The sequence below is a fragment of the Megalobrama amblycephala genome, linkage group LG4, assembly GCF_018812025.1.
Source record: "Megalobrama amblycephala isolate DHTTF-2021 linkage group LG4, ASM1881202v1, whole genome shotgun sequence".
Classification (NCBI taxonomy): domain Eukaryota; kingdom Metazoa; phylum Chordata; class Actinopteri; order Cypriniformes; family Xenocyprididae; genus Megalobrama; species Megalobrama amblycephala.
Window position 1 is genome coordinate 9,940,232 of NC_063047.1, and position 26,581 is coordinate 9,966,812.

A 26,581-nucleotide genomic window follows, 5' to 3' on the forward strand; every position below is an offset into this window, starting at 1 on the left:
ATACGAGTTACTTTGCAAAAGAACAAACAACGTGACCAATTTTGTCCAATTCACAAATTTATAATTCTTATGAGGCGGTTCTTTTATCAAGGAGTTGCCGGAATTGAATCAGTCCGAAGCACTGACTTGTACAGCATTAGCAGAGACAGAATTACCCATTTAAACAATTTGAACATTATAGCTGAAATACACCGAAAAAAATCAGAACTGAGATCAAGAATGCTGAAACTCTTAAATTCTAGGGCATTCTCTGTTTTGAACATTATTTATTCAGCAAAAAGTAACTAGACCATAAATTAATAAATCTTTTTTTCCTAATACTGAATTAATGTAAATCTGTAATATGTATAAAGAAACCAATTTAATGCCGATTAAAGTGTGAGTGCTGCATCAAAATAACAGCATTTGGACACGTCAAATCATTTCGTTAAACATCAAAATTTCATAAGACACAAACTGTATTTTTTCCCATGGTTATCACTCTGCAGAAAGACAGAGTTAGACATTTTCTATTACTCTGACCTGTATATCAGAGCGCTGGTGCATAAGGAAATAGGTCAAGGCTATGTTAGGGAACATGTTTGCAGGCAATCACAGGTTTAATGAGCCTTAACATATTGCATCCTCGCCACGCATCTCAAAACCCTCAGGGTCACGCCCATATCGGACACACAGGCATTCAAATGCACAACTTATGAATTTCTTGCATTTGCAGAGGGTTGGTAGGTTCCTCTGACTTCTGGAAAGGCCAAAACAATTGCTGTACATTGTATCTGCAAATATTAAAAAGTTAGGAGAATTAAAAATTAAAACATGAGGCATAATTAAAAATAATTTACTTTTATTTAGTTTCATTGGTACCAGCTGCTTTGATCGTGCAGACAGAAAACATTGTGCAACCAGGTGTCAGAGGAATGTCTTTCATCTGGTTTTGTTTGATTCAAAATGCAATTTTATTGCAATACTCAGCGAAAGTGGTTATCCCATCTGGTTTTGAGGTTTTGGAGGACGTGTTTAGAAGGGATGCACACAAAAAGTGAGATGAAATCGTACTGACCTCAACAGAAAAAAAAACACAGCACTTTTCAATACAAACAACAGGTATAGATTTCCCTCAGTAGAAAAATGAGTGATACAGTTTGAACCAATCCATGAGCACATTGAAATCACAGCGCCACCTTGCAGCCCAGAGGCAGCATTGCATGCCTTGATCTCAGAGAGTTCAAGGTCAAAATGACAGATGACAGGCTGTTGAAAGCCTGTATGTGTTTGTTCTGTGTGTATTTGTCTTTTTCCAAGTTCATTCCACATAGATGTGGACAGAGAACAGAGAAAATGAAAGATTATTCAGTCCTCATGGATGTTGAAAAGCTTGGCCACCTCATTCAGATCTGTATGTTCCTCTCCATCTTTGATTATCTACAAATAAAGTCAAAACAATAAATTAATAATCCTTATCAGAGAAACACTGAAATGAAGATGAATGGAGAAAGGGAACAATATCTCTGCTCACCTTCCTTGCGATGGGCATTCTGTTGAAGACGTTCCACAGAACGATACCGACCACCACTTTGTCCCTCAGGTAGAATATCACTCCCTTCCCATAATCCTCCTTCTGCTGGATAAGGGGTGGAGGGGCTGTTGTTCCTGCCTTCAACGCCCCAGCAACCTCCTCTGTCTCACTCTCGGAACGGATTCCGGTGCCTGTAAACAGAGAAAATGTGTATTTTTTTTGTTTGCACTCTGGTGTCGATGGTACCAAGGAAGTGGGTTAGCAAATGATGATGATGATGATGATGATGATGATGATAAGTGATACTTTATTAATCCTGAAGGAAATTCAGGGCATCTAGTAGCTTATTCTACAAAAGGACACAATATCAAAATAGAGCAACAGCAAATATGTTAGGAAATGTTTGTTTACCTGATTGTTCGGTTGCAGCTTTTGGTGTGTCCTTGGCTGTGGCTTTAGCAAACACTCCCACGGTGGGCAGACTGCTGTCCACTATACCGATGGCTTCATATCCAACATCTGGTCCAAGATCACTCCTAAAGACAGGGAAATATTTTGAGTGTTGAATTATGATACAGGGTTCCAACCCTTTCATTGTGATATAATATATATGTATATATATAAATGAGTGTATGACAGTGTATGAGAGAGTGAGTGAGTTTGAAGGAGAGATGTGGTTTGTAGCTGTATTATTTCTGCTTTTAACATTTATTTCATACTGGTTTTAGTTTTTTTTAATGAATCATTACTTGATTAAAAAATTAAAATGTAGAGAAAATATTATATACATACATTTTGCAATTAAATAAAATATGGATAACGTAATTGTTAGGCATTAAAATATTAAAAAGATTAAAAATATTCAAAATGATTTGTTAATCACCTGTATGGGGTATCTGCAGGGTTTTTAAAAATCTATTTTAATATTTTTAAGACTTTTTTTAAGACCTGCAAAAATAAAATATATGTAATATAATATATTTATATAAATTATTATATAAAGAATTTTTGTAGTTCAAATAATATGTTTTGACAAAAATATGTTTTATAAACAAAATAGATTAAAAAAAATAAATTAAAATAAAAAATAAAATCTCAGCCTTTAATCCATTTTTTAAGAAAAGTCAAAATTATATAAGATTACATAATTTAAAATATGATTATACATAATATTATAGATACTTTACTATTCTACATTCCTGGAAAGCACAATAGCTTCTTATCAATCCATCAGTTAACATTTATAACACTGCGTGTAAGCTGTGTAAAAATATGGATCGTCGAAAAATATTTATTATTGATCAAGTATATTTATTAGCAATATATTTGTTTCCCCAGTTACCTCTGTAAACAAAGCAGCACTGCGCTTATAAACAACTTTATAAGGCATTACTCTTTGGAATATTGAATAGGCAATTTTTATGTAGCTAAATCCTGAGCCAAGCAACACTGAATTTGCACTTTCCTGATATTGAGGTAGTTAAATATCTCTACAATTAACACGTGTTCATCATGCAGCGCTGTCACGCATGATCACGATCCAAGAGCTCAGACCTTTTTTTTCCCAGATTTTTCCTCCCATGCTACTCTAACAAAATTTATTTCATGTTTAATTCAAGCACTTTTTCAAGGACTAATGTTTGTTTTTACATACTTTCAAGTCCTTAAACCCATGTGTCTGAAATTCAAGTACTTTCAAGAATCTTGGGAACCCTGATGGTATTAAAAACACATTAAAAGGTGAGTTTGTTGAAGATGTGTGGATACCAGAACATAGACTGATGCCAATAGGGTTTGCTGGCTCCAGTCATGTTTTCACCGGCCAGTCTGCCGCTGACCACTGCGTGATCATGATGCTCCACACGCCGGCGCCCCAGCCTGATGTCATAAAAACATGCAGCATCTCCTGCCTGGAACACAAACAAAGAGGAACCTTATTATCACGTCAAAAATTGTGTTTCAGAACTAGTACAGTTCCTATGAAAACTGAGGCAATCATCTCCTTTAATTCTTTAGGACCTTCTGTCTTGGTACCGTCTGCTAAATATAGACACTTTCATTAGTTATAAAGATCCTCCTCTCTCCTCTAAGTTTAGCCAGAGAAAACCTCAGCCTTACATACCACCCAGATGTTGGACCGAGCCTGGAGCTCAGCATTAACACGGTACCCTCCGAAATCAGAGTCCACCTCCAGTCCACCTGATTTGGCAAGATCTACACTGGGCTCCAAACCAACTGCTGCCACAATGTGGTCCGTCTTCACCTAAAACAACAACACAAGAAAAAAACTCTATTAGTGTTAATAACATGAATCTTTATTATTTACCACAACACAAATATAACCATAATACACTGTAATTAGCAAACTGATGATCAAGAAAAGCAGACTCACCAGTCGTCCATCCTTTAGTTTGATCTCCAATTTGTCATTTTTGTAGCTCACATTTTTGACTAGAGCATCCGTGATTACGTTCACACCCTCTATGAATGGTCAAAAGGTTAGCTTGGTCAACTTTTAGCTTTCAATCTTTTCAAAATGTCTATATTTAAATATCTAGATTCAAAATATAGGCATTTAAATCTAAAGGAAGCAATTCCTGTGCCAAATAGAACTTAGGTTTCCCAAAAACGGTCATTGTTTGTTCAAAAAAGTAATCCCACTCAAAACACATGCAACTGGTTAAGACAGTATTTCTATGTCAGGCTGCTCAAACAAACATTCTCTTACCTTTCCGGACTTTCTCAGTGGTCCAGTTACTCAAGTATTCAGGTAGTACTTTTCCCATGTTACCCTTCTCTGGGAACATCTGGATCACCTCTACACCAAGGTCAGTGGCTAAAAAGAGTGAGAGAGAAAGAAAGCATCAGCAAAACGAAGGAGAGAGGAAAAGTCAGTAGTTTGTTTCATTAAAAAAAAAAAACACACATTTAAATGAAAGCCAACCCCAACCCTTATAACAAGATACACATATACATACATATATACACACACACATACATACAGTGCTGGATAGATTACTTACAAATTGTAGTTAGTTATTGATTTCAAATTACATGACCAAATTTGTAATTAATAATGTGATCTATTACATGACACATTCTAGGTAATATAATATAATTTGACTACTTTTTGATTACTTTTGAACTAATTTATCATATTGATTTGAATAGGACAATCTTGTAACATTTATATACAAATCCAAAGAGAAAGAAAATATAGTCCATCTTTATCAACAACATGATATACACTAAACATTTGGGCTACATCAGGGTTACATCAGGGTTTTCCCAATGAATAATATGTAATCATGTAATAAATAAAAAAGCAATTGTAATCTGATGATGAGCATTTTAAAACATAATATAATCTAATTGCAACGACTTAATTTTTGGAATCTGATTATGTAATAGAGATTAGGGTAGAGTAAGGTGGGTTTTTTTGTTTTTTTTTTAAATCAACATTTTATCCTGATTTTTTTCCCATTTAAAATTACAGCTGAGGGTTTGGACTCACATCTGCGACCCATGGCACATGCTAGCTCGCTACCGAGAAAACCTCCGCCGATGATGGTAATGGACTTAACCTCTCTAGAGATCTTCTCTAGAGATCTAAAGTCTTCAATCTACAAAAAAAGAACACATGAAGGTTAAACTCTGGAACAAATAGATATATAAAGACAGGATTCCCACACATTTTGACCATCAAATTTTCATTAGCTTTCTAGTTATTACATGTTTTGGGATTTACAAGGGAAAGAAAAAAAAAAAAAAAAAAAAACTTTACACTTGAACATAACTTTGTTTATTATGGAAATTTCCATTAATTATTTTCCCGACATTTGAAATTCCTCGTTATTTCCAGGTTTTCTTGGACTGTAGGTACAAGACAAAGAATTTGAGGTAACATTGAATGCTAATATGTAGGAAAATATTCACCTCAACAGTGATGTCTGTAAAACTGTACACTAGGTTTAATGTTAAAAAAAAAAAAAAAGTCTACTCTTGTAATTTATAGTGGTCTGCAAAATGCTACAGTGACATAATTAACATCAGGGTGCCTTCCAGTGGTGTTCTGCACATTTATATTTATGAATTTGGTATCTCAAGAAATGATGTGCATATGCACTTAGTAAAAGAGCTCATCTAAAAGAAACATTATTTTGGTTCTAACTGTACTGAGACTGCAGATTTAGGTATAATCTGATCCTGAATCAAGTGCATTTCAGTCAATAGGCTAATACTGATGTCAACATGAAACGGCATTCACAACCCATTAATGTGAATAATGTAAACTGTTAGAGTGTAATAGGAAATTCAGCAAGGAAAAAATGGGGCAAGACATGATTTTATCCATCATCTGAAAAGGAAAGCTTTTAAGTGTCCAAGTGATGCATTGCATGTTGATAAAGAAACTTTTTTCCTTTAGAATAACATGTACTAATGAATTGTGCACTGTAAGACCAGAAACATGTTTTAAGAATATAAATGGGATCAATTTTGATAGACATATTAATTGAGGATTTTATTTGAACACTACTGCTTCACTCTGCCCAAAAAATGTGCAGCAGACATACTTTCCTAAAGAGGGTCGTCCTCTTCATCACCTCCTCTCCTGCCCTGTCAATCACTTGAAGGTTCCTAGGCACCCCACCTGATATACAGTTACAGGACAGTCAGAAAGAGATTTTACACCTCTGCATATGTGTTCACGTGTATATTGTATGTGTTTTACCTGTGGCAATCAAGCACTTTTCATAGGAGATCTCGGCACCATCACTTAGTTTGACTTTATTTCCTCTGACATCCATGTGTACCACCTACACCATAAGAACAAACAAGCACATACAGGGTTACGATGAGGACAACTCAACTGCACACACTTTTGAATCTATAAAACATTTCCTCCTCTTCTGTGACCTCAGCATTTTTCAGACTTGTTCAAGTGAACATAATTAAGAGTGCAACTCTACAGCAACATGAGATGCTGATGTCAGAGTTTCTCACCTTACGGCCTGTAAGCACAGCCACACCCCCATTCTCCACTTTAGCAAGATCCGCGGGACTGACATAGAACGAGGGAGGCTGGAAGTAAATACTAAAACAAACGGAAATAAATTAATATCACAATTTCTGCAAAGATTCTGAACAAAATTCCAGAATTCTGATACAATTATGACACTTTGACAACAAAGGTCTGGTTTAAGTGGTCAGGAACACTCTTGTCACACACCTCCTCTCTTTGCCGTTCCATTGTTTGAAGCGCAGTGTTTCAGTGACCTTGGGGTCATCGGAGAACCAGAGTTCTTTAGAGAGAGGGGGTCTCATGTAGGGAAGGTCAGACTCCTCCGTTACAATCAACACCTGTGTAACAAACACACACAAGGCGCACACACACTTTAATACCTAGATATGTTTTGCATATGGGATTCAAGTAAGGGCACAATCTGTAGTTAATTAATTTTTTTTTTTTTTTTTTATTGGAAGAAAACTAAAAGACTTCACAAAATGTATTTTAGGGCTCTTAAAATTTATGTAAACTTGTGCACCGAAGATATTAATTAAATACATTTAATGAAACTGGATGTTTTTATTATTCACCAAATTTGATTATATTACTCTTTCTGTTTTCTAAATACTGGTCAGATTAATTGATTAATCATGATTATTCTACTGACATCACTAGTTTTGAAGTAAAAAAAAACAAACAAAAAAACAGTTTTGTTAAAAAAAAAAAAGGTTAATCAGGTACACTATCAACTTAAAAGTAAAAAAAATAAATATTTTCTAGATATTTTAACCGATTTCTTTAGTAAAATGACAATATGAAAACATTTTATTTAATTTTGTAAACAATGGTTTAATTTTTTTGTCTTTACAATATCACATGTACTGTATTATTTTCTATATTACTGCCATTAATACAGGAAAATATATGTCTATATTTAAGAAAGGAAGTCTCACACAAGGTCCCTCACCCTTATACTTGGGGGTTCTTGGCAAACACATGTTTTGATGATTACAATAGGTGAGCGTTACCATAATTCTGCCAAACTACTACCAAACTGACAGACTCACCCTGGCACCAGGGTCACGTGCCCGAATGGACCTTGCTGCAGCGAATGAAGCTGTGCCTCCACCAATCAGCAGATAGGGAGCGTGCTCAGGGACATCTAATTGAGCAGCAGTGGGTTCAAGGGGCACAGCAGCTGAAGCTGGATCAGGATCTGCAGCTGGTTAAAGAAAAACAAATTTAGTACAAACACACACACACACACACACACACACACACAAACAAGCGTTTATGAATAACTTGACATGAATCGTGAATTAGCCATGTGCACTTATTATTATCTGTACAAGAATATGTGAGTGATCTCAGGAACACAGCGCTAGATGAGGGGAGAGATTAGCATTTTTATAGTAATATTAGTGCAAATGATACCTCACATAATCTAGAAAAGCGGCTGCAAATTGGTCATAAGTGTGTGACCTTGTACAATTAGCATTAGCCATTAGCATTAAATCAGTCACATTGACGCAACAAACGTCCAAAGAATGAAATGGCTGAGTGGGGAAAAAAAGATAAGGCCTTGAAAAGAAGTGAGGACAATGTGGTTTATATAGACAAGAAAAACGAATGAGCTTCAATGATAAAGGAAATAACCAACCAAAGACAGACCAAGACACAATCTAGTCAAACTCAAAAAAGATCATATGTAGACATAAAAATCAAAAGGTGTAGTAATAATAAGTTTTGAAATAGGTGTCCATATGTGTAAATCAAGTAATTATCAGTATGTTTATCGGTAACATGTTTAAACTGCAGAACTGTTTCCCATCCAGTCAAAACTGGACTCTTACCACTCTCAGAAACAGATGAAGCCTCTGGAACATGCTCAGCGATGATTACAGGTGTGGGCTCTGTGTCTTAATCCCAACGTAAGAGGAGAGGAAAGATGTTAACCTCAATTTCCAAATCAAAGTATTTCCCTCCTTTAAAAAAATCCTGGATTTCCATGCAGATGTGTCAAGCTTACCACTCTCAACTACAGGAGCTAAGGGCTCTTCATTCTGTGTAACTGCTGGAGCTTCTACAACAGGTTCCGTTACAGGGACTTCAATGACGGATTCTGCTACAGAGGCTTCAACAGGTTCCGTTACTGGGGCTTCCACAATGGCTTCCGGAATAGAAGCTTCTACAACGGGTTCAGTTACAGGTTCTTCCACAAAGGGTTCAGTTACGGGAGCTTCTGCAACAGCTTCAGTTTCAGTGGACTTCACAATAGCTTCTGTTACCAGAGGTTCTTCAACAGGAGGTTCTGTTGGAGTTGGTTCTTCAGCAACAGGCTCTAATGCCACAGATGAGCAAAACACAAGATTGTTTGATTGAGACAGAAGAGGCACCAAAACAATCCTCCACTCCATCTTCCTCAGCTCTTACCACTTATAACTGGCTCTGGAGATGGTTCTGGGATGGTTTCCAGAGGTGCTGCAGCATCTAAAGCAGGATTATGAGTAGACAAGTGACTTTAAAAAAAATACCTAGCATTTTTTCCATTTCCCTGAATCCTAAAACTTTCAAGCTCTGATAGGTTGTAGGAGTGGTTCTTCTGGTGAAAAATGAAAAATAAAGGATCCAGGATCAGGAATGAATTTGTCGGAAAAGGGTAAAAACATAAGGAAAGGGACAATAGTCATGGGTGAATGTTAAGGTGTCAGAGTCTTCATCCATTTCCTCCCATAATTGCAAAATTTTCTTCGTGAATTTACATGACAGGATCATCACGTTTTGGGGAGGACTACCATGTTACAATGAAGTGCATCAGGAATTTTCTCTCGGACTTCACTACCTTTACATTAAACTCATTCCAAGATTCTTACATCAAATATAAATGGAAGCTCCTCTCTGCCATTTTTCTCTTAACACTCGTAGCTGCTTCTGATGCTGGGTCAATGTGTCGATGCCAATCAAAAATCCAACAGAAACTTGTGAGGAACATGGACATCAACAGATTTTCAACAGATTTCAAAACAAGTTCCAGAAGATGATGAGAGTTTCTCCAAAACTTCAGCTTCATTGTGCAAGCAGAGGACAGGACAGACAATCCAGACAAATGGATAGTCTAGCCATCTAAAAATCTTTCCACATATTTTAACAGGAAAAAAGCAGTTAAAGCAAGACAATGAGCAAGGCACAACAGCTTTCTTCAAAACACTTAAGAGTTAGTAGGATGAACAGAAAAGGGGGAAAAAACAGTGCGGTGTTCTTGTGGTGAAAATGTTTGGTTGTTGACAGACAATGTGTGAGGCACAAAACAACTGACAAGTGAAAGACATGATGAAGAAGAGCCTCAGGCATATCCATCAACGATGAAAGAACATCACCTCAATCCAACCATTCTTGGATCAATGGCAAAAAGAAAACATTTTGCACAATTTTATCCTCTCAATTTAAAAAATCACAGTAGATGAAATTTAGAATAAAAACAATGGATAGTCAATTGGTTGGGTGAGGAACGTCAATGGAGTTAACCACAAGGCAGTCACACAAAAACAAAAGCTCACAGTAAAACACTTGATATAGAGGAGACAGTTCACCATATATGAGCAGAGGTGGAAGGTCACGGTGACAATTCTAAAGACAGCTGAGGTCACATTTACAGTTCCTAGATGCTTGTTTAGAGTTATTTAAAGTTATTTAGAGGAAAGAGCTCATATAATGCAGAAACATTAGGAGAGTTACAGATGACATTTTAAAAAAGTGAAAAAAGACAGTTAACAGGAACATTAAATAGTCACATCATGCAGCATGCAGTGTCCCAAGAAGCATGCATGACTGAAAGTGACAATTCATGTACATTTTACCAGTCTTATGTTCACCAAGGCTGCATTTCTTTGATATTGAATTTATTTAAAATGCAGTATCAACAATAAAGTTGTGAAATATTACTACAACTTTAAATAACTTATTCTATTTTTTTTTTAATGTAATTTATTCCCGTCCTGTTTTCAGCATCATTACGCCAGTCTTCAGTGTCACATGATCCATCAGAAATCATTCTAATATGCTGATCTGATGCTCAAGATACATTTCTTCTTCTTATTATTATTATTATTATTATCATCATTGTTGAAAATAGTTGTGCTGCCTAATATTTTTGTGGAAATTTGAATTTTTTGTAACAATGTAAAGGTTACCTTACTGTCACTTTTGATCAGTTTAATGCATCCTTGCTGAATAAAAGTATTAATTACTTAAAAAAAAAAATCTTAATTGAAAGGTAGTATACATCGTACATCAAAGTCCCGTATTCTACAGTCTTTGATCATACATTCACAACTTATCACAGAAACTCTGGATTTGTTTTTACTGAGAGTATGCATTTGCTGATTCTTCCTCAGGTAATTAAATGCAAAATTAAAATGGTTCTTATCATGGGAAATTTAATTTTCCTTGACTTTTCTATAAAATAATTTTAAAACTGATTTATAAAACTTCCTGTCCAGTCAAAAATATATATTTTTTTAAAATTTAAAATATTTGATACTAACTAAAACTCAAAAGCTACCCATTTATTTCTAAAAGTAGTAAAATTGGAAGAACTAAATTAGGAGTGATTTTACCACAACAAACCTTGACTAAAATTATAAGAGAACTGTGGAGAAAAAAAAAATAATAAAACAATAACATGTTGGATATGACCTGTTTCAGATTACATTAATTTTACTAAATCAACTAATTTTACTCTGATAAAACCGAGATAGTTAAGCAATGTTATGTTATGCTATGCGCATACCAAAATGAAGATATTAAACATGCGACCAGGAGCTGACTTTATCGTTGTACATAAAATATAATATACCATTTAATATGTTCAGGTTGTTAATCCCTTTTTCAGACTAAGCAGAGTTAAGAATTCTTCCTAATTAAAGTGTTGCATCATCATGCATGAACAGGGCATGCTGTGTATGTTAATGTGTGCCCAAATAACATTGGCAAATACCATCCAAAGCCATGAGACCTCAGAGCACAACAGTATTGCATCACATATCTCATATGTTTTCATCTTAGTTTTCCAATCAAATCGGAATTTTGAAAACTTTCAAATAAGTCATCAGATAACTGACATTTAAACTAAGAGTTAAGTTTTTCACTGCATTCAGCAGACAATGCACAGGGAGTGGACAGCAGTGCTCTGTGTGTAAGGCTGTGAATGTGCACATATAGAATAGGGATGTGCGAGACTATCTGACAAGTCGATTAAACGATATTGCTGCTGCTAGACGACTTGGAAATACTAGTCATTTACGTTTTATTTAATTTGAAAATTATTTTTTTGCCACTGAAATGACTTGGAAAAAGTGACCCAATCAACCTGAAGTCACCCTATATAACAATTAACGAAGAGAATATGCTTAAATAATGTATAGCTGTCATTACAGGTCAAGCTTTTCCTGCAATTTTGACTAGTCGGTTGCAAAATATCCGTTTAAACGTTAATGAAATTAGTCATTGCGCACATCCCTAATATAGACAGACAAATGGAAATAATCTATAGCAGCATATAGAAATAACCTCTCACCTTCTTTTGATTCTGCTACAACTTCAGCTGAAATACAAAGGACAACATAGTGAATTAAAATTCTCTGATACTAATTAAAGAAAGATTATTTTTTTCACATCTGTGCTGCAGACAGCAGTAAATTAAAGGCAAAAAAGTGTTTTTATATGTTAAGAAATAAGTAGGCAGGAGGCACACATCAGGGACTCTTTAAGATGAAAATATACTAATTGAAACAACTGCTAATTAAATGAGAGCAGTGTTTTATTGTTTAGTTTGTGTTTATGTAGTTAGCATGTCTACATGTGATTAGTGCAATCACTTACCTACAGCCTCAGCTGCTTTTGGTTCTTGTTTTGGTCTACTGGCAAGTTCTATCATACGCTCATTAAATCTTTCCTTGTCCCCTGAGACAGTGCGGTATGCCTTCAAACACACAAACAAATAAACAACACTCTTTTTGAACTCTGCAAATCTGAGAATGAACATCATATTTAAAAACAGGAGGACAAAATCTGTGAGGTAAAAAATGTGAGAAATTATAACAACATTATTTACTACACTGAAGAAAACCGATGCACCCTTTTGAGCCAGTGTCTGAAAAGGAGGTGTTGAGAAACTGCTATACAATTGCAATTTGCATCAGTATCTTGTGTGATAAAGTTTGCTACATGTAAATGAATACCAGTTATATTCATGGCACACCTCTACATCAGATCTTTTTGAAAGCAACTGAGCCTGCAGTTTAACTGGCAGAGCAAAGCAAAGAAACATTATGTATTAGGGTTGTCAAAAGTACCGACTTTGGTACCAAGATTTTAAAAATTGATGATACCAGCATTTCCCCCTAGCATTTTGAGTGCTGTCGAGTGCCGTCAATAAATATTCAGCATATTGTCAATATGGGGCTGATGAAGAATCAAGTCATAAAGGTGTACTTACGTAAACTCCCGCCCCCAGACATGTTGCTCCAACCAGGATGTAATAGAGAGTGTTTTCCCCACTCCCTCCTGCTGGCCCTGATGACATCTGGGCTTTTTGAACCATATCCAGCCTTCTACCATGTCTCAGCACTGAAAAGTCATAAAAACAACAACAAAAAATGTCTAAAACTCATTGTATTGGCGTTACACATATCAAATATATATGGTTATCCATTCCTTCAGGAACTCCAGAATAAAAATATTTTACACCCTTACAAAGACATTTTCATAGTGCTAAGCATCCGAGTATCAGTCTTCAGACTTTCAAGTCATTCCGAACACAACAAATTCACATGCACCTCGCCCCTCGTCACGCTGACCTTTCTAACGTGATTACATAATGCGTGGCACATCGCAAAGCAGTGCAAGATGAGCATTTGTGGTTAAAAAGTATATAATGTTTGTTTTTGTTTTTTTTGCTAGATAAGACCCTTATTAATTGGCTGGGATCATGTAGAGCACTTTGAAGCTGCTCTGAAACTGCAGTTTTGACCTTCAACCCATTGGTCCCCATTGAAATCCACAATATGGAGAAAAATCCTGGAATGTTTTCCTCAAAAACTATCATTTCTTTTTGACTGAAGAAAGAAAGACAAACATCTTGGATGACATGGGATGACATCTTTTTTATTCTCTTTTTAGATTCTACTCCATTAATATTTAAAACCAATATTTGTTTATATTTATTAATGAATATTAATATTGACATTAATATTTATTAATGTCCATGTATTTATTTAGTTGGCAAGTATCCGTGTAATAAGCGGGATAGTATCCAGTCAGTCTATCTTAAAATAAACCACAATAGTGCAGCAATAAAATTCCCTTAGCTGAATGAGAGAGTCATGGAGTTGTCAGAGCCAAAAGTGTAAGAGAGGGGGACTTGACGATCACCGACCTTGACCAAAAAATACTCCACTTGCACTCCTGCATTACCCCATAACGTTACGTCTTTTCGTGCCAAATAGTTATGTTTACATAATGGCCGCTAAGCGATTTTGCTGAAATTGTGTTTGAAGATATGCGCTGTCACCGAAAATATAGCAGTGAATGAAACTTCAGTGGTGTTTATCTATTCAACTGAACTCGGTGTGCTTCACTGGTTTGACTATCCACGCGGTCAAACAAGCTCTTATTCTACCGCTGCCTAGACTTGTGCTCCAGAGAAATTCTGCTAGACTGAATGAAGTTCACAGGTGATTTTCTGAGCAACGGATTTCTGCCGTTTATCTCAACTTGCCTGATTTCCTCGCATTCTGCAGACACAAAGTGGATGAGGCCCGGGCCAGCGGAGCCAGCTTATTCCATACTGTCTTGCACTTAAACATCGCAGCTCTGCTGTGCTTTTCGGTAAGACAGTCTGGGGAACTTCACTGCCAAACTCTCCGTGCAATTCTTGCACAAGGCCGGAGACCTTCTCAGGTCACACAGCTCCTGCAGGCGCTTCCGGTTTCCGCTAACAGCCCGCCCCCTCCCTGCTCTGATTGGCCGCGGTACTGAAGGATTATTGAGTAATTGGTCAGTGTTTCTGTCTGGTAAAATTTCCTAGCGTCACGATTGGCTTTTTGTAAGGTACGCCTTAACGACGCCATAGGTCGTGTGACGAGAGACGTAAGTAAGAGAGACCTATGAGAGAGACAAGTGATTGATATTTCTTTTCTAACAACTTTCTACTACTTTATCTGGCGTTTCAGACATTTATAAATTTTTAATGAGTTGAAACATTTAAAGAAAAAAAATCAAAACTAAATCACAAAAAACTTCCAAAAGAACGTTTAAAAAAAAAAAAAACACAAAAAATTATTGTTCAAAGCATGTAAATGTAATGTACATGGGTCATTCCTGGGATTCTGTAATATTTGTAACTATAACTTTTTTTATATGATTAATTGCCTAAATACCCCACATCATTAGGCACATATCAAACAACAAACCATATTTTCCCACCTCCAGCATTAAAGTCCTTTTATTATTTTCAGTTCCCAACCAGATTTAAACAGCTTTTATTCTCAACCTTGTAACGGAAAAATGGAGTTGGTTTAAAAAGGATTTTTACACAAAACTTGTTATAAAACAAACACCTACTGCTCATGTGTCCCTCATAACAAAACTACAAATGTAACATTTATGATCATTTTCACATTTTTATTAGACCAAAGTTAAAAATAGACAAATTCTCTGTCTGTAGTCTTTATTTTTGAAAAATAAATAAATAAAATAAAATATTTTTTTTCAATTTAGATAAAACCACAAATTTATTGTGTTAGTCCTTAACATGTCAGGTGGTAATCAGCAAGAAATGCCTTCATTTTTAAAAATGTCTTCCATATTTTTTCCCCAAAATATTAATTTGACAAGGTTGAGAATAGTGTGACACAGCTGAAGGTTTGAAGGGAGACATTGCCTTCAATATTATATTTTTAATTTGGTATCCCTTTCATATTGTGCCCTGCTTTCTGGATCAATATATCTGCATGCACAACACAGTATTTCTGCTTTTGATGTGACTGCCATTTCTGACATAGGATGCTTGTCAGTGTTGTGGACACATTACACAAAATTATGAGTTGTCATGATTTTGGTAAGTATATCTTCACTGAAACCATGACTAATATATTATCGTTTATTAAAATTATTCTTAAATTAAGTAAATAACTCAAAAATACACTAAATAACACTGTCACAAGTTAACAACCCCGAAACAATGAGATACAGAGTTTGAGGCTTTTTGCTCAAAATGGTCACTGCTCCTCTTGTAGTGTAGGAGTAGACCATATGGCAGCAATGAAAAAAGTGCATTGTATATACTTATGGATTAAAATAAAATTTAAAATAATCACTTTTCATCTTAATTTTATGTGATGGGGTTGAGTTGGTAAGTTTGACATTACCCTGCCTGAGGGTATACTGTCAATAATACACATAAAAAATATGAATAAAACGTATAATAATACTTACCCTCTTAAGTATAATACTACCTCTTCTGCACCACTGTTAAAGAGACCTGAATCATGTCAGTTCTGGTAAATGATGTCACATATGGGTGAGGTCTACATTTTTATAGGCGGAGAATGGTTGGCGTGACAGGGTTGAGTTCAGACTGAAGGACATAACTTTATAGTCTGTTTTTTATTTTAAAAAAATAGGCTATCTTGTATTTTTTAGAAAAATATTTTTCACAAGTAAAACAAACAAATGCTTAAATTATTGCCAAAAATTATAGACACACATATAGCACATTTTAATAAATATTTTAGACGTAGCTGTTACGTCCTGTGTTAGCTGGGTTGATGTTAGGCTTCCAGAGTGCTGTCTCGCCCACCAGTATTTTCTTTACAAATGCTCTACAAAGACATCATTGATGTTGTTTGGAATGCGATGGGTTTATATATTAAAAATATGAAACTCACTGACAGAAGGCTGCATTCAATTTCAAATGCTCACGTGCGCTTTGTGAAGGGTGTTCGAGCAGGCGGCTGTGTGCGACTCCGTGTAAGTGGTTAAATGTAGGCCTACTTGCATCTCAAAATGGTTTTATGATGCAAAATTTATGTAAACACATTCAGTTATGTCTTAAGGAATTAAATAGACAAGTCAAACCACATCTTATGTTTCAAAAGAGATCTCTGCATTAGTTGAATGCAGCTTATTAGATCTCCCGCTGTCTGATGACATCAGTTAATTAAACAACATGAGAATAAGGAAAAATCACTCTTGAAGCTCTTGAATGGAAAACGTTCAGATAGGCCCTGTCCAAAATGGCACCCTAAACACTCGTGGCCCGCTTTGACTAATAGGAAGAAGCCTGCCGCAGAGCTCGCTTCAGTCTCGGCAAAAGTGTGCATCGAGGGCGCATATCGACCACAAAGGGGGCACTCGCAAGCACACTTCTGAAACCTAAAATGACAAATGTGACACCCTACGATCTCATGGGCTTAAAGAACACGCGTGCAGCAGCTATTGTCCACAAGATCGAAAGTGCATATGAAGTGTGACATTTGGGACAGGGCCATAGGCTACTCTTAAATACTGAAATCATTCTTTGTTTATTGCTTGATTATGTTTTTCTTGCTTTTATGTTTTGAAGCTATACTAGTTTATATATTTAAAATTCTTAACATACAATTGTTTTAATTAAAATTTTTAATTTGTAATTATTTTAAAAATACTTCAAATTACATATATAATTTTAAAAAGATTTTCAAGTCTGTAAACTGATTAATTAATAAGAAAAAAAAAGTAGATCAAGAATCGTTTTAGAATCGGATCGTGACTCCCAGAACTGGATCTAATCGAATCGGATCATGACGTTTCCAACCTTATGCGTAGCTGTCAATGGAGGGAAATCTCTCAGATTTTATTAAAAATATCTTCATTTGTGTTCCGAAGAAGAACAAAGGTCTTACAGGTTTGGAACAACATGAGGGTAAATAGTGATAAAATGATAACAGAATTTTAATTTTTTGGTGAACTAACCCTTTAAGCGTTTGTGAATTACTTGAGTCTGTGGGTCTCTCAATAGTGTTCGGCAGCAGCATCTCTACAAGCCCAATAGCGAATCTGTAAGTTTACCTGTTTAAAGAACAGCGCCGTTATTACCTCGCTAGTGAGAAATGTCATGTAGCTTTTAAGTTGCTAAATTATTTTAATCGTCAGAGCAGCACTAACAACATTTCTGTGCGAGTGTATGTGTCCATGTGTTAAGATGCGATTTTTATCTTTGTAAGATTCTTTTGAAGGTCTAATTGTCATAAACAAGTACTTTTTTGGAATTTTTTTACAATCCACTCTTTGGAACAACATGGGCTAATAGCTATTCATAGAAAATCTCTGTTTAAAAGTGATTGGTATAGCAAAGGCATTATTTTATTCATGATTTATTAGATGATGATGGCTATTTCTTATCTCATAATGATTTTATTTATAAATACAGAGTTAGAATTACGATAAAAGGTATATTCAACGCTTGTTAAGAATAACTGAAACTCAAAACGTGACACTGATGTTTTAAATTTTGTTTTATTGATGGGTAAATATATCATATCCATATATCCTTGTAAATGGAAAAAATGTAAGCCCTCCTTTAACATATTTCTATGAGTTATTTCAAATGTTTCAATGCAAATGCTTAAAAAACATTAAAAAAAAACATAACTTAGTTTCTCTTTGTCAAAATATTTATTATTTTAGTTTGTTTTTTCTTTGATGTGTACATCAGCTACATCTTTGTCTTCATCCTTGCTCCTTGTGTTTTTTCTTTTTTCTCTTCTTTTTCTTTTTTAATGTAAACTCTGTGTTTGTCCCAATGGAAGTGTCTTACTAAAAAAAAAAAAAAAATGTGTGTGTTTGAGTGGGAGACAGAGCGGCAGAAAGAGAGCATGTTTTCCGTACATAATAAAACGTAATTTAGTGGCAAAACATGGAAATCATTTGTCGTTTTTATAATATTGTTTATTATATTTATTTGTTTGGTCAGTGTCGTTGTGGGTTTGATCTTTTGCAGCTGCGGCTATGATGTTCTCAGAACGTTAGCACAAAAAATATTAATACATAATTCATGGAACGTTTTTTTTTTCTGAAACGTTTAAGTTGGATGGTCCTCTAACGTTTTATAAATGTTTCAGAATTTCAAGAGAACATAAAAAAAAAAAAAAAAACGTTCCAGTGATGTTAGCAGTATGATAAAAATGGAATGTTCCCTTAACATTAGCATAACCACCAAAAAAAAAATAAAAAAAAAAAATTAACGTTTAAAAAACACCTCTGTTTTCAGAACTTTCATTCAATCAGGCTGATAGAAAGAGGGGCGGTGCGGTGACCGCGGGACTTTCCAACAAGGAAAACAAACTAACATGCGGAAGAGCTGAACAGCTCCTCCAAGACCTTTGACTCCCTCAGGAAACATCAGGAAAGGCTGCTTTCTCTTTCTGTCATGCGAATATTGTGTAAAACGCTGTTGGAACATGACATCAAACCTACCAGTCAGCCCCAATTATAGCCAACTGGACGAAAACAAATCTGAAAACAAAAATGCAAAAGGGCAGTACATTTTTTTCTTGATTCTGATTTTATTGTTAGGCACTGAGACGTTTATCACAGCTTTTCTTCTTTATGACTTCTCGGAGGATATTCACAGAGTGAGTTAAATCGTGTAATTAAAACGTATTATATGATCTAAACAAAAAAAATGTTGTTATTTAGACAAATGTACTTTCAATAACTTTTTTTTTTTTTTTTTTTTACTTTAAAAGACTCGTGAATCAGGCAGAGATGGAGGGTATCCAATCCACTGTCTCTCCACAGATGTTACTCTACCAGCAGATCAAGCAGGTATCGCAAGTTGTGACTTGCTCAATCAAGAACTGAAACAAACTGCACGGCAGGTATTTAAAACGGCTTCAAAACATCAATGCATTTTTGAAATCGAGAAATAAGATTACATGTAGGCTATGTAATAATACATGTAAGATATTCCATACTGAGAGTCTAAATTTCTTTTTGAACAGAGGCTGTTGCTAGACATACAAAATTATGTACTGGGGACATTAGAAGGTAAAACAAATTTATTTATTTAAATTATTTTTTGCAGACCTTGCTGTACATGATTTATGAGCTTCTACAACTTTTGACCTCCTAACTGAACTCCTTTCCACAAACTGATCATAGAAATAAAAACAGTATAAATAAAAATGGTAACACTTTACAATAAGGTCTCATTTATTAACATTAATGTATTAACCAACATCAACTAACAATGAGCAATATCTTTGTTACAGTATTTATTAATCTTTGTTTATGTTAGTTAATAAAAATAGTCATTCATTGTTAGTTCATGATAGTTCACAGTGCATTAACTAAAGTTAACCTTACTGTTTGTGCTTAATAAGATTAAGAGAAAACTGTTATTCATTTTTTATGGTAACACTTTACAATAAGTGCAACCAAAGTGCAAATAAGACCAAATTTTTCTTTGATACAGAGCTAAGAGATAGTTACAACTACGCTGCCCAGCCTAAAATAGCTTTCATATTGAGAGATATTTGCATTCATCAGGGAGCCGCTTTCAAAATGCGGGGTATTGAAATCGCGTTTGAATGCGCGCTCGCGTTTACTTTCACTTTTAGCGATCGCGCGTAACTCTGTAAATATGGAGCGGTGGCAACCGTTATCCAACTGAATTAAATGTTTTTTATTTAAATACAAAGCAAAAGGACAGTGGAGGCGTAATGTAAACGAAGCGGTGGCATATTCTTTCCTAATCATCCTAACACACTGTCATGGCAACAACATCACGAGACTACTTTTCGCCTCGACGAGAAATCTCGTCACATATTAGTCTAGCGAGATCTCGTCACACCCCTATTGTTTATGTCTGTGCTGTTTTTAATATGCTTTAAGACAAACCATGTGCAAATTCATCACTCAACACCATTTTTAGTATGTTTCTCCTTAAAACTGCAGTTTACCAAAGACAGACTCAAAAACGCTGTTTGAAATCGCCCCCGTTTCCTACCGTCACAAACATGTAACCAATCCTGTCAACATGCGGAGCGGGGCATTTCTCCATTGACTTTCTTTGATGTTCAAAGCATTTTTAAGGACACTGATTTTTAGAAGGCAGCTGTCTGACTCTGAGATGGTGAAACGGAACATGGTTTGTGTAACATTAGCAACACACTATTAGCTGTTTGATAACAATGGATAATCATGTCAGTTACCGTTATGTGTCTGACATTGTAAAGAGCGATACATAAAACGCATTACCATTCTGATACATTGACTTGTAGACGAGCCTGTATAATCACTCTTCATTTTCTTTTTCTGAATCAGTTTCAATAAAATGTTCCAGTATTTACTGATCAGGTCAGAGGTGGTGTGATTTTGAGGTAGAACAAATTTGCATATTTGCATATTCATGAATCCACATATACTAAATGAAGCAATGGTGTTTTATTCAAGCTATTTTAAGGCGAAGAAATTATTTTAAAGGAAAAAATTTAAATATGTCATTTGATTATCAAAGATGAGTTTTAAGGGATAAAATTATTGACTGCAGGGGGACTTTAAAGTTGGCATGGAATCAAAATGAACCCTTTTTACTTTGTTAGTGCTAATTAGTCTTGTGGTGAACAATTCATCCGTGCAAGTTAATTGACACACACAAACCTGAAAATGTTCCTCCCATCTGGAATGGCCATCCTTCTCTGATGATGTCAGTTTGACGGCTTGGGAAGAACATCCCCTTCAACTGTCAGTGTGCTGCGAGCTTTGACAGTGAGCTGAATGAAACACCTACTTTTCTATATCCAATCAATTCCCAGTGGAAAGAAACATGGCCTCTTTCTTCTGAGGCTTGTAGGCTATAGTCCTCCTCAGCATTAAACGCTAGAATAAGGGAGTCTAGTAAGTGCGGATAGCTACGTCACACATGTTCCTGCCCCCAAGGTTACAGCACCATATTAAAACTTAATTTTGGAAAAATATTAAATGTTTTAAAAAATTCTTATATTAACTGACTTTTTATTAATGCAATACAGTGAATGACTACCATCTGTGCTCTCTCAGTGGCTTACATTATTGTCAGTTTATGTGTTAGGCCTAAGTAATTCTTTGTCTCGAAAACATTATTATTGTCTTACATTTCATAATGAACTCAGACAAGCTCAGTGCCGGCTCAGTTCTTTTTTGTGAATTGGAATGTGTGCAAAGGAAGCGAATGATTCACTTGATGCATCCTTGAAAATTAGCTAAATGAAGTACGCTAAACAAAGGCTGCCTTCCAATGATCTTCAAATTGAGGCGCTTGATGATGTGGCAGCCGAGATCTGATTGAGAAGCACCCAACAATCCATTTTATTCTGAAAATAGATCATGATACTGAAGTGAAGTCGGTTGCAACTTCAGGTTCACACGTGACTTTAATTTGTGATGTTAGACCCCACAAACCCCTCAACATTTCCACCCTGCTTCAAGCATTGTTCAATTGAAAGTATGTTGTTGGACTTTACAGAACATAACATCACTGAGGTTTTCAAACCAGCTGTGCACGTTGGGGCAAAACAAGAGCTTAAGCAATATCAAAGGCTTCAGAAAAATGGTAGGATCTTTCCCAGAGTAACAATCCACTCTTTACACTGTGCATAAGAAAATGCAGTTAAGTTTAATAGACTAATGATATTCTTGTCTTTACTTTCTGCAGACGAAACTCCTGCACTGGATCGTATCCAGTGGGACAATATGAATGGCCAATTCAGTCAGGAAGGGTTAATGCGCTTGAGCCCCGAAGGAGAAATAGCGGTGCCACACGACGGGATTTACTTTGTTTTCTCTCAGGTTAATTTCGAAACACAAATAGGACAGAATATGCACTTTACGCAATACTTATACAAGAGGACAGCATCCTATCCACAACCAGTGATGCTCGCAAAAGCCGTAGTGACTCCTTGTGTGAGCGTAAGGTCTGATGTACAGCTTTATTCCAACCACCAGGGGGCGCTGTTCCGCTTAGAAAAAGGCGACAGGCTCTCATTGTACGTGCTGAATATAAGCGCCGTGCGCTTCCCTCAGGAATCCACTTACTTTGGGGCATTCATGATTAACTAGCAAAACTGGAGCATTTTGATTCAGTTTATTTCTTATTGGCCTATTATGTTATCTGTTCCCATGATATTTACGAAAAAAATGTATGTAGAGATGATGAATAACAGGTTATTTTGTCCACATCAATGTTAAAAAATAAAAGGTAATTTAGTTTAAATGGATTGTTCATTGTTAATTAAATCCCATGTGTGAATTATAGTCTTCAGTCGTGTTGATATGTGTAGGTGTTTTAATCCACAGCTAAAAGAGTTCAAGAGCAGCGTAAGAGAATCTGATGTATTTATTGAAGAAACATCAATTCATTCATATTCTTGACACTTATTAATAAAACCATTCTCTTCTTTTTGTTTACATGGTCAAATGTGGTACACAACACATATTCGAAAGAAGAGGTGAATAGAAATTCTCTGTCCATGTCATTGATTTTCTTCTTCTGTTGGTGAAAGAAGGTGTTTATCCTGATTTCTTCTATTTAGAAGCAGCAGCCTGATATAATGGGGAATGAAGAGAGCTTTATTTTATAAGTATTTTATATTTAAAATGTTGCTCAATTCATATTTTCTTCTGTAGTAGAACTGAAAAATATCACACCACAAAAATGTACAGAAACCACAAGGCAGCTACTCTGAACTTGAAATAAGAAGATGTAGCAACAGAACAATATTCAGTTTTAAATTTACACAGATTTGTAATCTATGTCTGTTAAAAACAACAAAAAACAGAATTAAGTTCTGACCTTCGGAGCTCTGAAAACAAGAAGCTTTCTCAGAGTGAAAAGGGGCTGAGGGGTCATCTTTGCATCTATTTCAACCTCGTTAATGGTTACCTTGCCCTCTCTCTGGCTTACTTCATTATTGACTTTAGTGAGGATCCTCAAGATGTCCTGGCCTCTAAAAGTGAAGGAAGAAACAAACAAATATATAAACCCAGACAATACAGTATTACTGCATGCAAAAAAACAAACAAAAAAAACGGTGTGGATTGCTCACCGTGTACTTCCCTGTTTTAAATGCTTGCAAAGGGACTGTATAAACCATGACCCACTGTTTTCATTACGAAGCGACACACATCCCTCAACCGTGGACATGGCAATCAGAAAATCAGAATCTTTGGGAATGCTGTATGATACATTGCCAGATTTCTGCATACGACTGGCACCAGGACCATCTGCAGCCAGCACTTTAATCTGCATCTTATGCCCTCTACATGCTTGGATAAAGAAGACTTTAGGTTTGCCAAGAAGAGAGGGGCAGTTGACTCCATCAAATGGGGAGGTGATAGCATTCACGGGACATATTTCCTCATCCACTCCCAGGACACCAGTCTCATCTCCATGACTCAACACACAACAGACAAAGCAGTCTGCATGATGGCAATCCTTGTATTTGATCATGAGCTGTTTTATGTCAGATGCGGTCTGATCTTTCTTGATTTCAACCAGAAAGCCCAAATCTTTAAACAAGTCTTTCAGAGAATCTGGAAAATACATAAAAGAAAGAAAAGCAAGGTGAAGGTCATAAAATACATGACCATAGATCCACAGAGCAATTACTGAAATAAAGAAAATGAAGATGACAAAAAAAAAGGAACAAAAAGCATTTCCTTAATAAGACTCTTCTAAAAAGGATATGTGAATGAGTTTGTTGTTTTGTGGTTCATAAGCATCAAAAATGAAAAATCATTTGCTGCCTACCAACATCATTTTGGGATCCATGTCGTTTATCCTCTGGGTCTTTAAAGTTCTCATTATTAATAATTACACAAAGTCCACGTGGATTACTGTCCATTTTGTACTCCTCATCCTAGAACAAAGCAGGCGTTACAGAGTACATCCAACATTCAAGAATAAAATCTGTCTGAAAATTTTATAATTTGTAAAAAAAAAAAAAAAAAAAAAAAAAAAGGTGTAATGTGAAAGTGTATTATGTGAAAATATTGCAAAGCTTGCGCCACTTCATTACCGCATTGCTTGGTTTATCTGGAAAAAAAGAGAGATACTGTGAATATCAAAAGTATAAAGTCTTTAAAATTATATATTTTTCAAATAGCCTATTCCTGCTTCCACTCATTAGTTAAGTATAAAGTTGAACTTTAAAACATAGGCAATTTTAACAAAAAAAAAAAAAAAAAAAAATGAAAATGCTGTATTAAAAATGCTTAATTGTAATACTGGATCGAGAAAAGATACATACAAAAGTATTGAATAAATATTGAATAATTTATGAAACTGTACCTGTACTACCTAACGTTATAGGTATGTTACTAGATGTCACTCCTGTTTCGGGAATTTCTGAATGACCGTCTATGTTTAGGCTGTTGTACAAATGCTCGTCCTGGATCTCTAAACATTTGAGCAGAATTTCACTTGCTTTCGGCCCCTTTTTCTTCACAAAATCAACCAGATCTCGAGCTTGATCACTTCGCGTTTTGGTCTGTGCAATTTCTTCAATCTCGCCACAGTTTAGCACTTTCTTCTCCTGAAGATCATCCAACAAACATTTGATAACAGGCACGGTCAAACCATCTCTCAGTCGAATCCGTATTTTTTCCAAGACTTTTTCTAAAGGAAAGCACTTTGTTAAGTAAAATGTTTATGTAGGCCTATAGGCTATAATGTACAATGTATTAGGCTACCATTTTCAGCATAGACTAAAACTTATTATAATACTTCACTTAAATTGGAAACGTTCGTTGTCTTTTTACTTTCACTTTTCATCTCATTCTTGTTCAGCCATTTCTTCAAAAATATTGCAATAGCCTAGCTACAAAAATTAAGTTTTCAAACTCAGACAAATCATTTATTTATAGCCTATTAATCTTACCTGCCATTTCGTCGTATAAACGTGTTGTATAGCTGTTGCAAAAGGGCGACGACTTATAGAAAATGGCGTAACTAAAGGGTCCCAGCCTTATTTTTCAACGCGGAAGGTGTTTTCTGTGAATGTAGTCGTACAGTGGCGCCCCCAGAAAATTTTAATAGGGGTGGCCTATATATATATATATATATATATATATATATATATATATATATATATATATAATGGCCTATATGTATATACATATACATACATGCAAAATCAATTGGTAGTTATTAATAGAATAATGAGGACACAAACCTTTACATTCAGTCGCGTTCGGTCCCATTTATTTGCATACACATAGCCTACACCGTTTTAGTCCAAAAGTGTGCACATTTGTAGAAATACACATTTACCTCAGATTGCATTATGGTTTCATAATTACCGAGGGGGCATGCTCCCCCGAGAAAATTTAGATTTCTCTGGTGTACATATGTGCATTTTTAAGACGTTTTAAGGCCAACAAATTGGATAACAATAGATTTAAAACCATGTTAACAAATACATGCATTCACCTTTTTTAGGCAGCTTTAATCGCATGTGTGGTAATTGCATGACTTAACTTACAACAGAGCAATGACGGTCATTGCTCGTATTCTTTTGGGCTTTATTTAAGCTTTAATAAAGTAATTATGCAGCGCGCGCCGGCGCATTTGCGCATGCAATTCTTGAGCGCGCGCCGCGAGCACAGAATAACAGCTGATTGGACCTGTTCATTTTTCTGAATTTTACTGACATAGTCTGACAACATCTCATCTGACCGCAGTTCACTGTTGTTCAACTGAAGCTCCCTCGTCGTCACTTGCAGCCTATCTTTTCCAAATTTCATTGATTCAACTTATTCATTCAAAAAGCTGATTCATTCAGTAAAGAAACAGCGCCATTTGTTGCTCAGGGACGCAATACAATGCTCTGGATTTGATCTGAACTATATTCGTTGGCGAAATTGTGCAGAAACAGGCAACGATGTCTAAAATGTAAACATGAATAAAATTTATATAACATTTGTTATGCTGATATCTGGAGAAAAACAGCACTCTTCATGTGATATTTATTAACACAGTG

The 26,581-nt window shown here is 35.5% G+C and overlaps 3 protein-coding genes across 4 annotated transcripts; 1 reads left to right on the plus strand and 2 right to left on the minus strand.

Moving 5' to 3' along the window:
- Window positions 1-824: 824 nt before the first annotated feature.
- aifm1 (apoptosis inducing factor mitochondrion associated 1) lies at window positions 825-14,531 on the minus strand. Of its 2 annotated transcripts, XM_048187330.1 has the most exons (20): window positions 14,299-14,531; window positions 13,018-13,148; window positions 12,402-12,501; window positions 12,097-12,123; window positions 8,955-9,011; window positions 8,551-8,862; window positions 8,375-8,440; window positions 7,589-7,743; window positions 6,744-6,874; window positions 6,518-6,608; window positions 6,246-6,330; window positions 6,088-6,164; window positions 5,028-5,136; window positions 4,242-4,349; window positions 3,906-3,994; window positions 3,636-3,776; window positions 3,281-3,423; window positions 1,925-2,049; window positions 1,514-1,704; window positions 825-1,419 (listed from the first exon to the last, which is right to left on the minus strand). In XM_048187330.1, the coding sequence occupies exons 1-20, from the start codon at window positions 14,384-14,386 to the stop codon at window positions 1,348-1,350; spliced, it is 2,298 nt and encodes a 765-aa protein (XP_048043287.1). In that variant the 5' UTR covers window positions 14,387-14,531; the 3' UTR covers window positions 825-1,347. The 2 variants fall into 2 exon arrangements, with proteins under 2 accessions (XP_048043287.1, XP_048043288.1); XM_048187331.1 differs by lacking the exons at window positions 8,375-8,440; window positions 8,551-8,862; window positions 8,955-9,011 and having other exon boundaries at window positions 14,299-14,528.
- A 4,333-nt stretch (window positions 14,532-18,864) lies between these two features.
- Window positions 18,865-22,851, plus strand: tnfsf10l4 (tumor necrosis factor (ligand) superfamily, member 10 like 4). The gene is made up of 5 exons (XM_048187335.1): window positions 18,865-19,195; window positions 19,310-19,441; window positions 19,565-19,610; window positions 22,069-22,155; window positions 22,258-22,851. The coding sequence occupies exons 1-5, from the start codon at window positions 19,022-19,024 to the stop codon at window positions 22,659-22,661; spliced, it is 843 nt and encodes a 280-aa protein (XP_048043292.1). The 5' UTR covers window positions 18,865-19,021; the 3' UTR covers window positions 22,662-22,851.
- Window positions 22,852-22,920: 69 nt separating this feature from the next.
- Window positions 22,921-25,617, minus strand: casp22 (caspase 22, apoptosis-related cysteine peptidase). The gene is made up of 7 exons (XM_048187334.1): window positions 25,481-25,617; window positions 24,892-25,218; window positions 24,620-24,636; window positions 24,352-24,460; window positions 23,648-24,134; window positions 23,395-23,548; window positions 22,921-23,144 (listed from the first exon to the last, which is right to left on the minus strand). The coding sequence occupies exons 1-7, from the start codon at window positions 25,485-25,487 to the stop codon at window positions 23,127-23,129; spliced, it is 1,119 nt and encodes a 372-aa protein (XP_048043291.1). The 5' UTR covers window positions 25,488-25,617; the 3' UTR covers window positions 22,921-23,126.
- Between the last annotated feature and the right edge of the window lie 964 nt (window positions 25,618-26,581).